Raw genomic sequence first — 16,131 nt, 5'->3', positions numbered from 1 at the left:
AACACCATGCTGGTTCTCACCTCCTCAGTGCCTGATGGCTCTGGGGAGAAAAGCCCAACTAACAAGGTTCAGGTCTGAGCTGCAAGCCTCAGAGGAATTAAGCAGTGCTCTTCTCTGAAAAATACTGTCAGCCTGGCCCATCACACGTGGGCACACGAAGTTCACCTACATTTCTGACAGGCTCCAACCCTCACTGCGAGGGACACACTGCACTTACCATGCAGAATGCATCAGGACCCCCCAAGAAGCACTGCTGTCCAACCCCATCTCCATAGCACACTTCTCTCTTGAGGCAGCAGCATAATTGACACAGAGCAGCGCAGCATCCCCTTCTGTGACTAAGGCCCAGCCAAGACCACCATAATCCCCACTGCACAGGCAGAGGAGGCCACCTAGAGCATCCTCTTGCAGCCAGTGTGGAGATAAAATCCTGGGCTATGTGGACCCTGGTACAAATGAGGTCAGATAATAGCAGGATTTCCATGTCACATGTATGTCAAATCATTCTCAACACTTACAAAAGTAAGGACTCATCCTCCTCCATCTCCTACACCCTTTGAACCTGAGTGTGAAACCCCAGGGTGCAGCCCCAGAAACCCAAGCCTGAGACAGGCAGAGAGGGACTCGAACTACGCTGAAGCCCAGCAACAACATTCACCCTGTTGCAAAAGACAGCAAATATCCCAAAATAAAGGTGCTGCCGGAGAACCCCTGTCTATGGCACACTGCTGCTGCCCTCCTTGCCCCACAGCCTTGCAGCACATTGAGGGGGTGAGAGAAGGGTTGGAAAAATCACACTGCTCTCTCAGATACGCTTTGTCATGTTGCTCTTTGCCTGCTTCTAAGGATGTGGACTCTAACCAGTGCAAAGGGTGCCACTGGACTGGAACTAACTGGGTGCTGCACTGCAGCCAGAAGAGATCTGTGGAGTGTGCCATCAGCCCACTGGCAGGTCAGAGCTCCTCAAAGAAATGCTGGTCTCCTACCTCCCTGCCCAGGGAGGGCAGGAACAGATGCTGCAGCAGAAGTAACGGACAGTGGAAATTTCCAGTCCCATGCTGCTTATTCACAGGGACGGTCACAGCAGTGATAGAAACAACAGCTCTTGCAGTGTTCAGCCACAGGAAAAGCAGTCTAAGGCCACCGTCTAATCCTTTGTGAGCAACAGGCAGAGGGAGAGCACAGGCTCAGGGAGCACACAGGAGACAAAGAAAATTTAAAAACTTTGAAGTTTAAAAACAGTGTGCCTGTGCTGAGCTGAGGAACCCTGGGGGTGCTGTATGTGCGCTCCATCAACCCCCGAGGACAGGAGAGGACTGAGCCCTCCATCCATCCAAACAAGGGAAATGCACGGTGGCGGCAGAGGGGTTCCCTGCAGGCATTCAGCCAGGGCTCAGTGCTTAACTCAGCCTGCTGAGGATCATCAGGGATCCTGAGCCAACAGACACAGGCCTTTGTGACACATATAAAACTCTGTAGCTCAGGGTAACTAACACAAGGGGAGAGAACAATGAATGCAAGGGACCGGATTTCAGTGTGAAGTCATCTGACCCTAGCACTTCATTTCAATTTTGGTGACTTCCTTAACTTGCATATTAGCTGCCCTATAGCAAAACCATCATTTTTTCTATTTTTGAGATAAGACCGGTGCACACACAGAAGTCGCCAGCCACCATGCCAGAGCCTCCCAAGAACATGCTGGTATCACACAGCAGCATGGATTCAAAGGAAAGAGCTCAGTGAGACCAAAAAGGCCAAACAGTCATAGGGACAGGGACAAAGCATCAAAGAAGGACAAAATCAGGTGGCGCTGAGGCATGCCAGCACAGCTCCAGAGCAACGCCATGGGCACAGTGAAGTTAACCTTGACTGACAGGGCTGTCCCTGAGAATCTTCGCTCTGACCTGCCCAGCTTCCCCCCACGTGTCCTCTCCTAGCAAGGCTGGGTTGATAGCATGTGCTACTGCAGTTTGTCCCTTGCCCAGGGAAATTCTGTCTGAGAGGGAAGGGGTGTGCAGGCCTTCCTTCACTTACTCCCAGAACTCGATGACCGGGGACGTGGCGTTTTCGCTGGTCACGTTGAGCGTTGAGTTCGCCTTCTGCAGCTCCAGGCAGTTCCCTGCAGGAAAGGCCCAGGGACAGGAGAACTTTAAGCAGCAGTGCTCAAAGTACCAGAGGATCTGAAAAGTCCCTCCCTGTCCATCCATAGTGTTGAGACTCACTGACATTGACTCCAGGACAAGTTTTGTATAGTCCCAAGGATGCACAAAAAACGCCCCCTCCCTTCTATGGAAAGGCTGGCAAGAAATCTAGGACACTTAAAAAGGTAGCATTTAATTTTTCCTTCCAGTGGGTATGATCCTGATCAGCACTGGGCCTGTGGCTAACACACAGAACAGGATTGGAAGATGCCAGGAAGGAGGGCACCCATGTTAGCTGGAGTCCAGAGCAGGAGGCACCAGGGAGGTCACCACTGCACAGCACTGGTGCTCTCTAGCAAAGACCGAGATCAACCAAGCGCCAACAGCACTGCAGTCACCCGGCACCCCAAACCCTGTATCCCACCCACACAGGAGCAAGACACTCTCCCGAGGCTTGGCCCTGGGCAGCAGCAGGTTTCCCTCAGCTGGGATCTGCTGGAGGATAGGGAAAGGCTCCACACCCACCTGTGTTCCACTCGTGGTCACAGCTGCCCCAGGGGAGGTCAATGGTGAACGAACTGAAGAGATAAAACAAGGCCCAGGCCAGGACAATGATGTAGTAGAAGTTCAGCAGTATGACGATGACCTGTGAGGCGTAGCCAATTCCTGCAGAAAGCAAGCCCCGAAGGCCGGTGACCCACAGGCCAGGGCACAGGAACAGGATTCCCTCTAGGAGCTGGCAGCTGCCCACAGGATCAGCGTCTGTGCCTGCTGCCCTGCCGGATCAGTGTCACTGGAGTGGCCACCAGAGCCACCGTGGGCAGCACTCCCATCAGTGGGCATCCAGTCAGGGGCCCCAGGCCCCTCTTCCTGCTGCCTTCCCTGCTGAAAGGGTGGCAGTGGCAGGGACCAGGGCAGGGGGTGGGCGGGTTACGGTCGGAATGCCACCCAAAGGGGCAGAAGCATACAATGGCACCTGCTGAGTCACGTCTCTTCTAACAAAAGTCACTTTTAAATATTTTTCACTTTCCTTTTCACTTTTATTTGGGAAGCTCTTTCATTAACACTGCACACCTTCTCTGGGAGGTGTTGGAGAAGCACATGAGGAGGAGGCAACTGTGACTTTCAGAGAAATCAGGGAAATTGGCTTGAGGCTGGATAACTGTGATGAAACAGTGCTAGAAACAGAGGCTCTGACTACTAACAATTCATTAAGACAGCTGACACCTTCAGCAGTAAGGTTTTACACCACCTGCAAGCTCACAAAGATGACAGAGTGTCAACTATAAAAAAGACCAGCAGCATGCTTTAGGTTCCTCATATCCACCAACAGCATTTTCCCCATTCACCTCTTAGAGAACGACCTTGGCTGGGCACAAAAGTCCTGGCCGGAGCTGTGGCCATGAAGAAGGAAACTGGGATGCAATGTAACAGTGAGAACTGTCTGGTAAAGGAGGTAATCCATTTTTCCATCAGGATTTTGCAAAGGGGGCAGCCAGTGGCCCTCCCAGGAAGTGGGCAGGGGATGTGTGGAGGTGAATAACAATCCAGGTTGTGGGGAGACACCTCCTTGCTCACACCCCCCGGTCCCAGGGTCCTCCCCATGCCCCCCCAGCTCCCTCCACTCACCCTCAAAGAGGGGACAGATCTTCCTCCAGGCCGTCACCCCTCCCTGGCTCGTGTACTGCCCCAGCGCCGTCTCCAGGAAGAACACGGGGATCCCACAGGTGAAGAGGAAGATGAGGTAGGGGATGAAGAAGGCACCTGGCAGATTCAAGCGGCAGATAGAAAAATAAGCCCCATGAGGGCACTGAGGTCAGGCTGTCTCCAGGCAGATTCCTCCTGAGTGGGACAGACCTGGAGGGATGGTGGCTGTGGAGATTGGGAGATCACAGGATGACAGGAAAAAAAAAAAAAAAAATCCTCACATTTCATCTTCTGGAGTGATGTGATTACATGAATAATTCAATATGTAAAAAGAATGGAGAAAAAAGTTACAAACAGCTGTATGAAAATACAGAAGAACACTCGCTGTAAAGACTTGACAACTTCTGATCAGGTCGGTGGCTTCTTTCACATCGATTATTGTGACTGAATTAAGCTGACAAACCCATGGATGCTGATACCAAGGCTCTGAGGAGCACGTGGAGACTGACGCCTTTGCCCAGTCTGGGTCGCTCAGTCGTTGGCAAAAAGCAGCAGACATGCCAAGGAAGAGCAAGTAGTGCAGGAAAGGATGAACCTCAGAGCAGCAGCCAGGGCTGCCCTCCTGTTCCAGCCCTGCCATGGAACAGGCAGGGAGAGATTAAATGCTTCAGGCTTTTGATTACCCCAGGCTAACGTTAATTGCAGTAATGGCCTTTACCCCCAGCCCCACAAGAGGGTCCATGCACATCACGTGCCACTCACACGTCACGTGCCGCTGGAGCAGCTCAAGCCCTGCTGCAGGCAGGGACACGGGTCAGGAAAGAGCTGGACTCAGGCAGAGAGCAGCGGCTTGGCCGGGGTGGGCTCAGAGGGCACGCAGGGTCAGAGCTGGCAACCCAGGCAGGCACTGAGTGTGGTTCCCTGCACAGGCCTTTTCCCTGCCTGTGTGAGGCTAACTGTGGGCTCAGCACGACGGGGGAGTAATGGGAAATAACAATCCTGATGCACGAGAGAACTCCGAACAGGGGGATTTCATTAAGGAGCTTAGCTAGCATGCAGGGGCTGGGAAAAGGAAGGGGCACTTTGGGGACTGGCTGGGATTCCCACCCTGTGCTCATCTCAGCCAGGTACAGAGCCACAGCCCCCCTTCTTGCAAAAAAAAAAAACAACATGAGCAAAATAGACATGGAGCTGGACAGTCACACCAGTGCACAAACAGGAGCTGAAAGGGGTGCTGCTTAATGGTTTGACTCAATGATCTTAGAGGCCTCTTCTAATCTCAGTGATTCTGTGATACCTGACAGTCCTGTGGGAACAATGCACAGCTGCATGCATGCTGTCCCCCTACCAGTAAACAAAAATTGGTGAAGGCATATGGCAGGGGAAATGGTTGTCCCAACACCATCCCCTCAACTGCCAACTTGCACAAAATCATATCATCACGAAAGTCAAGCACGTTTCCAAAAAAGATTGTTGTCATATAAAAGTTTGTATTTAACTAAACTCTGGGAGAGGTCTCTGATGCAGCAGCAAGTCAAGCTTTCCAGCCCAGTTTTCCCTTATTTTCAGCCTGCAGTCTGGCCTGTTCCCTAACCCCTGGTTATCTTGTGTTTCAGGAAGGTTTCAGGAGGGTCCTGACATGTAGGCTGTGAAATAGCACAGAATTACGGTGGAGAGAAGGAAAACTTTGCAGAGACATGTCTCTGTGATCTGCCCTAATCCCCTCGCATCCCAGGGGGGACTGGTGTGCTGAGGCCTGAGCAATAGGGCTCAGCCAGGGTTGACTCAGAGGACGAATCCTGGGCCCTGTCTGATTAACACCATCAGTATTATTTAGCTAAAAATAAATGACAAAGACACTCAGGCTAGCTCTGTGTAACCTTGTGTGGTTAACTACGAGAAATGTATCATTTTAAGGAATGTTTCCCAACTGCTTATTTGTAGGGTATCTTAGGGGAAAAACCCTCCCAGCTGGGGGCTGGGCTCTGGCTGGTCCTGGCTGGTCAGGCCGTGTGCCATCAGATCCAGGGGTTTCTGTGCTAAAAATACCATCAGGTCACTTTGGCTAACTGATTTGGGCCTATAAAAGCCAGAGCCACTTTTCAGCTGCGGGTGGATGCACCATGTAGGATTTCCCGGTGACTGGGAAGCGTTCTCCAGGTCCTCGCTGCAGACCGGGGCTCCCCAGCCTCTGCAGGCTCTGGCTGATGGTGGGGTGCTCAGGCAATTGGTGATGGACCTTCCTCAATCCCTACCCTTTCTCTCATTCAGCAATGATTAAGTGCATCACCTTGCTTCCTTTTGCTCGTTGCTAAAGCCGAGCGCGCATTTTGTTGAATGTATCATTTTATCATTTTACTTTTGTGTCGCCTTTGTATTCATAGTAAAAGAAGACCGCTCTTTCCGTCGGTGTCTGTGTTCTTTAAAAGGCCTCTGTCAGCTGGCAGAACAGGGGACACAGGGAGAAATGACTCCCTAAGCAGCCCCAGCGCCCTCCCCATCTCCTTTTCAGCAGAGGGGCCTCGGGACTGGCAGGTGTGGGGAGCTGGGGAGGGGGTGCAGCGCCAGCAGCCACACCACCGACAGGCTTCCCTGGTATTTCCCAATCAGCGGGGCCAGCCTGCCCAGGGAGGGCCTGACCCTGCCACTGCAGGGGAAAGCAAGAGCAAACAAGAGCAAAAAGTACAATTTTTTGCTATTTGTTGTTTGTCCCTGTGTGGGGCTTTGGTATCATTACATGCTTTGGCACTGAGCATTAAATGTGTGAGGGACTACTCTTCCCCTGTTATGTGAAAACATCCCTAAAGAAAGGAAGAGTGCCTGGCTCTTTGCATAACTCAGATTTTGCAGATACCGTTTTTTTGAAGAGGCTCATATTTAGGCAAGCAAAGCAAGATCTGAGAGCAGTGATCACCACTGCCTGCACAGAGTTCAGAAGGGAGAAAGTTATCCAGCAGGGCAGAACTGCCTCAGACTGATGGGAGTGCTGGCACAAGAGTTAATGGTTGTAGGCCGGCTATGACTGACCTGGGGCTGGAAATTAAATAAAGGCCCTGCACCTTTATAGAAGAATGGGAGAAGCAAGTGCCTGGGCCAGCATTCCTAAAGGAGTATAAGGCAAAACCTCTGGCAACTTTTAAAATTCAACTTCATTCCAAGGATTTTGATACAGTGCTGTCTGCAGTGGGCTGGGTTCCATGGGAGCCTTATGTCCTGCACCACCTGATCACACTGCCCCAGGAGAAATCATACAGAAACTTCTTTCCTCGCCACACAAGAGTCTCGAGCCCCATCCTTGCTCTGACCTTATGGAAAGGGAGCAGGAGATGAAAAATTTGCCTGGGACTTCAAATTCCTAAGAGCCTCTACTGCTTCACAGGACTTTGCTTCAGGCCCATTTCTCCAGGGAAAAAAGGCTGAGAAATCCCTTTGTGTCTTGCCTCTGCTGCTCAGGCAGCAGGTCCCCTCTCCCCTGAGCTCTCCCCTGGACCCAGGGCAAGGGGTGCCTGGACAGGATTCCAGCTCCCATCGATGGAATAGTACCCAAGGAAAGTTACAGCAGCGGGACCAGACACAGCTCAACAAGCAGCCAAGAAGCATTTACCACAGGAAAAGAACATGTGGAAAATTTCTCCTTTTTCAACAGGGAAAGAGACTGCCTGACCACCTGGTGAAAAGAAACAAGCACCAAACAAAGCACGGCGTGAAAGTAGCTAAACAGTGTTTAATCCTCTTTTATACCACTGGGATGAAAGCAGTTTAGTGAGGCCCATGAGACTACCCCAGGCTCAAGCCAGGGGATTTCAGCCCCGGCTACTCAGTGCTCACTCCCTGCCAGCTCCCAGCCAGGCACCGCTTCCCTTCTCCCCTGCCCTTCTGGAGGGCCAAATAACAGCAAATCGCCAGACAGGGAGAGCAGCTCGCTCTCTCTACACGTCTCTGAGCCAAAGTTGAAAAAAACTTGGTGTTTTCATGTTTGAAGGTTTTGTCCTTTAAAAGGCAGCCACAAACTGTGAGAGCCCCCAGCAAGGCTCCACCTGCACAGCAAGCAGGCAGCTGTGTGCTGCCAAGGCGCAGTACAGCCTGGCCTCAGGGGCATGGCTGAGCACAGCCCGAGCAGCACTGGAGTGCTGGCACCGCATCAGCCACGTCCTTCCGCACCCTCACAGCCCTGCTGTGGGGATCAGAGGCAGGAGTCCCCTCTCCCCCACTTACATCTCCAGCAGATGCCAAGGGAGCACCATGTGGGGTGGGAGAAACCCCTTCACTATGCCCTGTCCCTGCCACCTGCCTGCAGCACCCAGGGCACAGCCATGGACACACAGGAGCAGGACCTGTGTTCAAGAACTCCTGGGAACTCCCCTGGACCTTTCCTACCCACAGAGCCTCCAACGACATTAGGGCCCTGTGGCCTCTCACAGCACTCCCTGCTCTCACACCAGGACCCACCATCCCATTTGCACAGGATGCCTGAAGTGAGACACACGGCTCAGAAAGCTGAGCTGCCTCCCTGCTCTTCCAGCCTTCCCTCTGCCTAGAGCCACCCACTTCAGCAGCAGGAGCAGAGCTCCATTCATCTCAGGGAAACACAGCTACAGGCACCAGAAACCCAGGGATACTGCCACAGTTATCCATGTTCCATTTGGTTCAAAACAAGCCCCGGCTGGGGCCCAGCTGGCGGCACCATATCAGCAGGTTGGCATCTTCTCTTCAGCCTTGTGATTTGGGCACACCTGAGGAGCTGGCAGGGGCGCTGGGGTGGTGCTGGTGACCAGGTGGCCCAGCCTGCACTTACCTCCACCGTTCTTGTAGCAGAGGTAGGGGAAGCGCCAGACATTTCCCAGGCCAATGATTTCCCCAGCCACAGACAGGACATATTCCAGCTTGTTGTTCCATTGACCACGCTCCAGTGTCTGGTCCTTCTCCTCTTCTTCCTCCTTCTCCTTTTCCATGCCAGGGTGTGTGGGCACCATTTCACCATTGCTGACAGCACCGGGGACTCTGTAATCCATCCCACCTTCAAAAAGAGTTTCCTTCATTACATTCAGCACAAGCCATGCAAAGAGGAAGAAATTTGGACCGTGGGAGGCAAGAACGTGTACACACACACACCTCAAACTGTTCTTCTCTTTCTCCCCATACCGATTCCTGCTGGTTCTCAGAGCACAAACCAGTCCTCAAAAGCCACTCTTAGTTTCATTATTTCAAATTTCCTCATCTCAAAACGTTCCCACCTCTGGATGCTCATCCTCTAAGCCCAGTGTTACACAGAAGACTCAGCAGTTCACCCTGGAGCTCCCACTGTGTCAGGTGTGGGGAACAGACTTAGGGCTGGAGGGGGATGACAGCAGGATCAAATACTTGACAAGGTATTTTATAAGGGTTTCTCTTCTCTTCTGTTGCTGCCTACCAAGGCCTGGTTTTACAGATTGTGCAATGGATGCACAAAGCACACAGAAGTCCTAGACACGGGAAGAGAACAAATTGAAACAATAGGAAAACAAGTTTATCCTTTCAATGGCAGCAACTGTTGCTTCAAGGCTGCATGAAAAGGTGATTTTCAGAATGGTGCTATCCTTCTAACAGCAGGATGAAGCGTGCAGAAGTCATTGGCATCTGGGATCTTGCCTTTCTCAAGGTCTGCCCATTTCCTGCAAAGCTCCCCACAGTACTGCTCTCAGGTCCGAGGGCACCATCTCTAATTACACCTGTGCTAAGAGAAGATCAGCAGAGAGCAGGTGGGCACCACCTCACCGTCCCACCTTCCCCAGGTACCTGCAAGGGGACACCATTTGGATCAGGGAGGGCTGAGCCTATTCCTTCCAGGCAGGACGCTCCGCTGGCTGCCGAGTTCCTCAGCAAGAAGGGTGAGGATTGTGGTTCTTAGCAATTCCCTGTGTCAGAGCTGGGATTGCTGAGGACCTCATGCCAAGGAGGGCGCCTTTCCTGCACGGTGCCAGCCCTCAGTGCTCCGTGCCCTGCAGAGCGCGCTCCCCCAGCCCCAGCCTTACGCTGACATTCATCCCTGCCCCAAACTTCCTCGCCAAGAGAGCAGGAAAAGGCACTGGCAGCAAATGACACTCTCCCCTGCCCAGGGAGAATGAAAAAAGGGCAAACCAGCACTTTCAACCTCTCCTCTCCGCCTAGCTAGTCCCCCTACAGAACACCTGGGGACAAGAAGAAGAGTAAGAAACACTGGCAAGCGTTTGACAGCAGCCGAAGGGAAGGGCTGGGAGGACTCCTCCACGCTAGAAAATGATTAAACAGGGAGAAAACGCTCCGTGACCTCTCCTCCAGGCAGCCCCGGGAGGGTGAGGGGCACAGGGGGAGCAGGGCAGAAGCAAACGGGGGCAGAGGTGTTACCTTGCTGTCGGCGCTGTCGGGGCGCGGGCGACGGGAGAGGCGAAGGCAGGACCGAAAGGTGCTGGCTATTTAAAGTGTGGAAAGAAAAAATTCAGCGGTGGTGTAATCCTAGACTTCGCCCAACCCACATTCCTTCCCCCACCCCCCAGGGCCGGACAAAACCCTACACATGACTGATTTCATGGCCAGTGCGAAGGGGCTCGTTCCCCCCGCCCCAGAAGCGCTCTGTCCCGGCCGGCATCGCCTCCCTGCCCCGCTCTGTCCCCGGAGAAAGGGACACCACCGCTCACAGGTGCCTCCACAGCGCTGCCTGAGGGAGCTGAAGCCTGCTGGGAGGAGGTAAGGACAAAATACGAATTTCCAGTGAATTCCCTGCCATCGCTGCTCCTCAGCGGGGACGGCACGGGCAGAGGGCGCAGCCTGGCCCGCGATTTCCAGCACCGTGATGTGGCCAGGAGCCGTGGCAGGCAGCAAAGCTGGAAATCAACTCAGCTAAGAGCTCTGCTGCTTCTTACTAAGGGCCCAGAACAGCCCCATTGAGAAACTTGGCAGGTTGCAAACTCTCTTCCCTCACACACAGGGATCTTTGCCACCGGTGTTTCCCAGCAGCAGCGCTGCCCCATCCCAGGACATCACTCCAGAAGCTGCAATGGGAACAGAAAACCAAGCAGCAGATGAAAAGTTGTACAGCAAGGAGACAACCATCCCCAGCTCTGCACACCCAGCACTGGGCTGCAAAATGAGCTGTTCTTGCTCCAGAAGAAGGTCTTGGGATCACAGCAGGTAATGACGACATTAGCTCCATGCTTAGAGGCCATAAAAGAGGCAAACAGAACAGGATATTATTCATGGTGGATATGCTACAGCTGTGATGGTCCAAGGAAGTACATGAGACAAGGCTTTAAAATATTTTCATTACATCTGTTCATAATATCTGAGGCAAGAGAGAACAGGGGAAAAACAAAACTTTGGGGTCAGCATCCTTGTATGAGGTATGTAAAGCATCTACAAAACGTGTACAGGCAGTCTGAGAAGGAAGAACACCAGGAAAGAACCAGCAAACACTGTGGTGTCACCATATGAATCTGTGGTAAATCCACACAGCACCAGACTTCCCACAGGAGAAACAAGGAATTGGAAGAGAGGCAGGCAGAGGTAAGGAATTAATTCAGCCAAGCAGTGACCAAATATGCAACTCCTCATTTCAGGAACAGATGCTTGGTTGAAAAGAGGGTGACAACAAAGGTCCAGGAGAAAGGAAGACAGAGATGAGTATGTCATTCACTACATCTCAGTGTAACAACTAATGTCATTTGATGAAAAATTCAGATTTAAAATAAATTTAAATACCTTTTCCTCCCGTTGTGCATAATGAATTAAACATGGTACCTGTGGCCATTACCACAGAATACTATTTGGAAAGGAACCAGGCAAATCCACATGGAGCTGCTCCTCTTCCGCAGCAATTAAACAGGGTGGTCCAAACCAGTGATTCTTGAAAACCGAGGAAGATGGTTTTCCCGTAATTCCTCTTCCAGCAGAGAAATCGTGCAATACGGTGAGAAACAGAAAACATCCCATTTTGTACAGAAAGCCTCTCACAGTGAATAGTGCCGCTGTTAAGCGGAGTAAGAATGCAGGGACTAAAAACAACAGTAAAGACAAATATCTTGCCTTGTGCAACAGATCGGTGTAAGGAGAGAGGAGATTGATTAAGGAAATATTTCTATAGATTGTCAAACTATTGCATCTGTCAGCAGCACTGCACGAATATCCCTCGGTAAGCACAATTACTGCAGCGTCCAGATAGCAGTAATCTTATCAACAAGATGACAAGCTAATTGGCAGGAACTAATAGACTATGATAGGAAAATGTGCAATCAATTACAGACTATTTGACTTGCACCCAGTGAGATAAGGACTGCGCTGAACACAACAATAACCCGAAAATGAAAACAAATGTTTAGTGTAAACATAAGCAGCGAGGGGAAATATTAAATCTACAAGTGCAAAAGCAAGCTGGAAAATCCTGAGCAAAGCATGCTTAAAGTAAAACATCACTTTACACGTATTCTGGAGTGAACTAAGAAAAAGTCCATATGGTTCTGGGAGATATCACTTGAAAGGCCGATTTTTTTTTTTTTTTTTTTTAATCTTTCTATGGAAAATAGAGAAAAGAACCAACAATGCCACAAAGGATCAGTTAAGACTACAGAAAATAAAAGATACTTTCAATACATATTTTTGAAACGGTAGAAGGCAAAGAAATTGAGAGGGATTTTAAACAATTAGAGGCAATAAAAAAATCTAAAGGGAAAAATGCAAAGGATGAAATCTCAATGTCTACGATTTGAGTGTAACTGTATCTAAGGCAAGGGGAAGAACAGGGACAGTCAGAAACAAAGCTTTACCAAACAAGTTTGCGAGAAACAAATAAGAGAAATGGAAAAATGTGAATCTTAAAAAAATATTAAAAAGGAACAAACCTAGGTAATAGGCATGCTGTACTAATAGGAAAACAACTTCATCCAGAGAGCCACCAAAATAACACCATTTAAAAATATTTGGATAGAGGCACACGCATATATTTATATGGATAAGGAGAACAGGGAGGAGCTTTTGTGGCAGCGTGTGCCACCTGCAATCGTGCAAGCTGAACCCCTCAGGCAGCTACAGAGCACCTTCCGGTGCCACAAGTGCTGGCACCTGTCCCACAAGCATCAGTCTCATGCCAACCCCCAGCACGGCACAAGGGGCTTCCTGTGTGGGCGGCCTCCCCTGCAGAGGTGTGAAAGGAGAGGCCGCCTGCTCCGTAAGCTCCCAGCACAGGGCTGATGAGGTGCCAGGCTGTCACCCACCGCTGACTGGGACAGCCCGTGCTGCAGCAGTGCCTCCAGAGCGGGTACCGCAGAGCCAGGCCCGCTGCCAAGCACGGAGCAGCTGGGGCACAGCTGGCTGAGACACTTCTCCCCAACACCCGTTCTGGAGAAGAGCAAGAGCTCTGCACCAGGGGGTCGCTGTCAGCCAGGAAAAGAGCTGGGAGAAGCCACAGAACCTAGTCCCAGGTCTGGTCTTGCTTCGCATCTATGTCCAGCTGAGCAGGGAATGAGTGTTGGATTTCCCTCCTCCAAAGCACCTCCAGCCACCCGGAGAGAGAGCTCAAACCTGAGAAGAGGAGGGTTTCAAAAGGCACCTACTTAGAGGAATGAGGAGGGGAAAAGACAAGAGGGAAATTTTACGAGGAGACAAACACACCCTCTCACGCCTGTGCAAGTAGCAGATACTTTAAAATTAATTACGCCCCAAACCACCAAAGTCTTTTCAGGAGAGTGGCCTGGGCACAACACTGCAGCTGCTTTGTGTTCCCAACACAAAAAGCCATCAGCCATATCTGGCCTTTGCTGAGCACTGACAGCAACTGTGTCCCCAGTGCCACCTCCCCCTCTGCTCCTCTGTCACTCAGGACAAACTGTGTCCACGTGTGTGGGGGCAATGCAATCTTGTGAGCCACCTCCCAGCTTCCAGGAACACAATTTGCCGTTACATTATCTGGGAACCAAAGGCCAGAGCAAATACGATGCATTTCCTCCATCTGATAACAACCCTGCCACTGGCCTCTTCAGACCGAAAATGTTGCTCTGCTTAAAGCAACCATGGCTGTAGTGAGCAAAAATGTCACAAATATGCACAGAAAAGGGATAAATAGAGGCTGACACATTACAGGACCTGGAGACTGCTCAGCAGAGAAAGAAACTGAAGAACAAAGGATTGACTCCTGCATGAGCCACAAGCTCTGTCCCAGAAAGGCACTTACAAATTGAAACTACAGTAGCAGAAGCACAAAACCAGGGCCTGCAGTCCCTGCGTGACAGATCCTGCTGCAGCCTTTCAAACAACCTCATTCAGAGACAGCCTCCCTAGTGAAGAACTGCTTCCAAATAATGACTTGAGGAGGCAGAATCCTGAGGCTGGAAGAACCCTGTCCTCACTGGATGCCTGCAGAGCAGCTGAGCCCTCACTTCTGTGCCTGGGTTTGTGTGTGACATACTCTGTGTGGACACTGTGCTCTGCACACCAGAGACAAACAAGTGACATTTCTTCAGGAGCCAGAGCTCAGGGACAGCTCAGAGTGCTGGAAAACCTGCTCCTGAGGATATCACTGCCGTTCCCCGGCTCCTCTGCAGGCGGAAGCCATGGGCAGTACTTACACAGTGCTCGGTGTGTAGGTGACAGTGTGCTGGTTTGTCCCTCTCCACAACCATGGCAGAGCACAGGAGATCAGCTGAGACCAAAAGAACAGTGCCCCTAGACCTGCTCTGGTTGCAACAGGAATTCCCAGCAGCAGCAGCAGAGCTGCAGATTGCTGTCACCACTCCCTGGCCATGCACCAGCGGATTCCCCCAGACCAGGATGAAAGCAGCAGCTGCTCCTCAGGAGTGCACTTGGCTGGTGGGAGCACCAAACCCAAGACTAAAGCAGGAACATGCAGCATTGCGTGCACAACCACAGGTGCAGCGGGAGTGCAGGAGGCAGATCTGCATCCAAACTCTGCTTTTCTTAGTACCCTATCCCCATTAAACACTGGCCCTTTGCACACATGAGCAAGGAAGAGGGGCTTTTCTGCTCAGAATTCAAAAGTATCCTCATTTCTTTATGGGCAAAATGAAAGCACTGCAAGGTTATGCCCTTATAAGCACATAAGTATAGATACCTATACACATGTATATAAAATGATAAAACACAATATAATATAAGCAGGAGCTGAGTAACAAGCGAAGACTCCTGAGCCTGAAGACTTCAGGTTTTTTTTAGCATCTCCTCTTACTTTCCCCTCAACTCCAACAGGTACCACCACCAGTTCTCAGGCCTCTTTCCTATTCCCACTTTATCAGCAACCTGAACAAACCCTTGCAGAGTAACTGGGAATAGAGCCTGAACACATTCTAAGGAAAGGGCAGAAGTCACTGCTCTTCCAAAATCTAGTCATGGGCTCCCTGATGTGAAAGTTTATAGTTGCATCAAGAAATTAAAACCCACCAGTTTGTTGTTGCAGTCAAGGAAACAACTGGAGGACACTTTCACACCAAGAACCATATACCAAAAGAAAGCTTAATTCAGCAGTCGTGCTGAAGTGACCCAGAACTGAGAGGCACGGGATGAGCAGATTGCTTAGGCACAGGGTAAACTGAGGGATGGAAAAGAAAGCTGTATATTGGGACCACTGATGGTCTTTCCTTATGCTCTGCACATCCTACTCCTTTGAGGTGAAGATAGAAGTCTGAAAGCACCTGCCTGCAGAAAGAATTACATCAAAGCCATTGAAAGGGCAGAGATTTGCATGTCCCTGCATCCTGTCTGCCTGCAAGGGGGATGTTCTGGCAGAAAAAGGAAAAATGTTTCTCAGAGGTTAGACAGGGCTGAATCCTGACAGGAAACCCATAATCTGCTTCTAAACAAGCAAGATTTGGGCAGTGATCTCAGAGCATCCGTTCATACTTGCTTAAATACTCCAAAAAGTATAGAGAAAACAAAAAGATACTTCTTAATTCCCGACTACTGGGCTGGTAAGTACTCAGAACACAACGTTTCAATTCTAAGACTCTAATTCACGACTACTGGGCTGGTAACTACTCAGAACACAACGTTTCTATTCAGGGAGGATCCAATAATGAGCTAGTCAGTCATTGCTTGACAGAATGAGAGGTCTTCAGAGGTTTCTCAAAAAAGTAGTTTCCTAGGCAAAAGTCAGCAAAGTGAAAACTTGGGCATTCAAAAATGGTCAAAAAGAAATAAAGCATAAGTTCAGTTTTTCCAGCTTCCAAAAATCAGAATTACGGCAGATTAAAAATAATAATAATCCTTGCACTGCCAGGAGATAGTCTCTGTTAAAAACATTGCAGGCAGCCCTGGCCCGAGCACAAGGCCCGAGCACAAGGAGTGAGCGAGAGCCACCAGCTCCTGGCCACTGCTCAGCAGCAGC

At 50.7% G+C, this 16,131-nt stretch overlaps 1 protein-coding gene across 3 annotated transcripts in view; it reads right to left on the bottom strand.

The window, feature by feature from the left end:
* Positions 1-16,131, bottom strand: part of LOC120751962 (sodium- and chloride-dependent GABA transporter 2) — a 41,843-nt gene that overhangs the window by 21,654 nt on the left and 4,058 nt on the right. The window contains exons 1-6 of one of the 3 annotated variants that reach the window (XM_040062523.2): positions 10,442-10,716; positions 10,152-10,216; positions 8,584-8,805; positions 3,771-3,905; positions 2,667-2,807; positions 2,035-2,119 (exon numbers count right to left, since the gene is read on the bottom strand). In XM_040062523.2, the coding sequence (XP_039918457.1) occupies positions 2,035-2,119; positions 2,667-2,807; positions 3,771-3,905; positions 8,584-8,805; positions 10,152-10,216; positions 10,442-10,530 (737 nt within the window). In that variant the 5' untranslated portion in view covers positions 10,531-10,716. Of the gene's footprint in view, positions 1-2,034; positions 2,120-2,666; positions 2,808-3,770; positions 3,906-8,583; positions 8,806-8,900; positions 9,036-10,151; positions 10,217-10,441; positions 10,717-16,131 lie in introns of those variants that run through there. The other 2 variants (XM_040062525.2, XM_040062527.2) reach the window with 2 other exon arrangements.

This window comes from Hirundo rustica, chromosome 4, assembly GCF_015227805.2.
Source record: "Hirundo rustica isolate bHirRus1 chromosome 4, bHirRus1.pri.v3, whole genome shotgun sequence".
NCBI lineage: Eukaryota > Metazoa > Chordata > Aves > Passeriformes > Hirundinidae > Hirundo > Hirundo rustica.
This window is presented reverse-complemented; position numbering and strand designations above follow the sequence as displayed.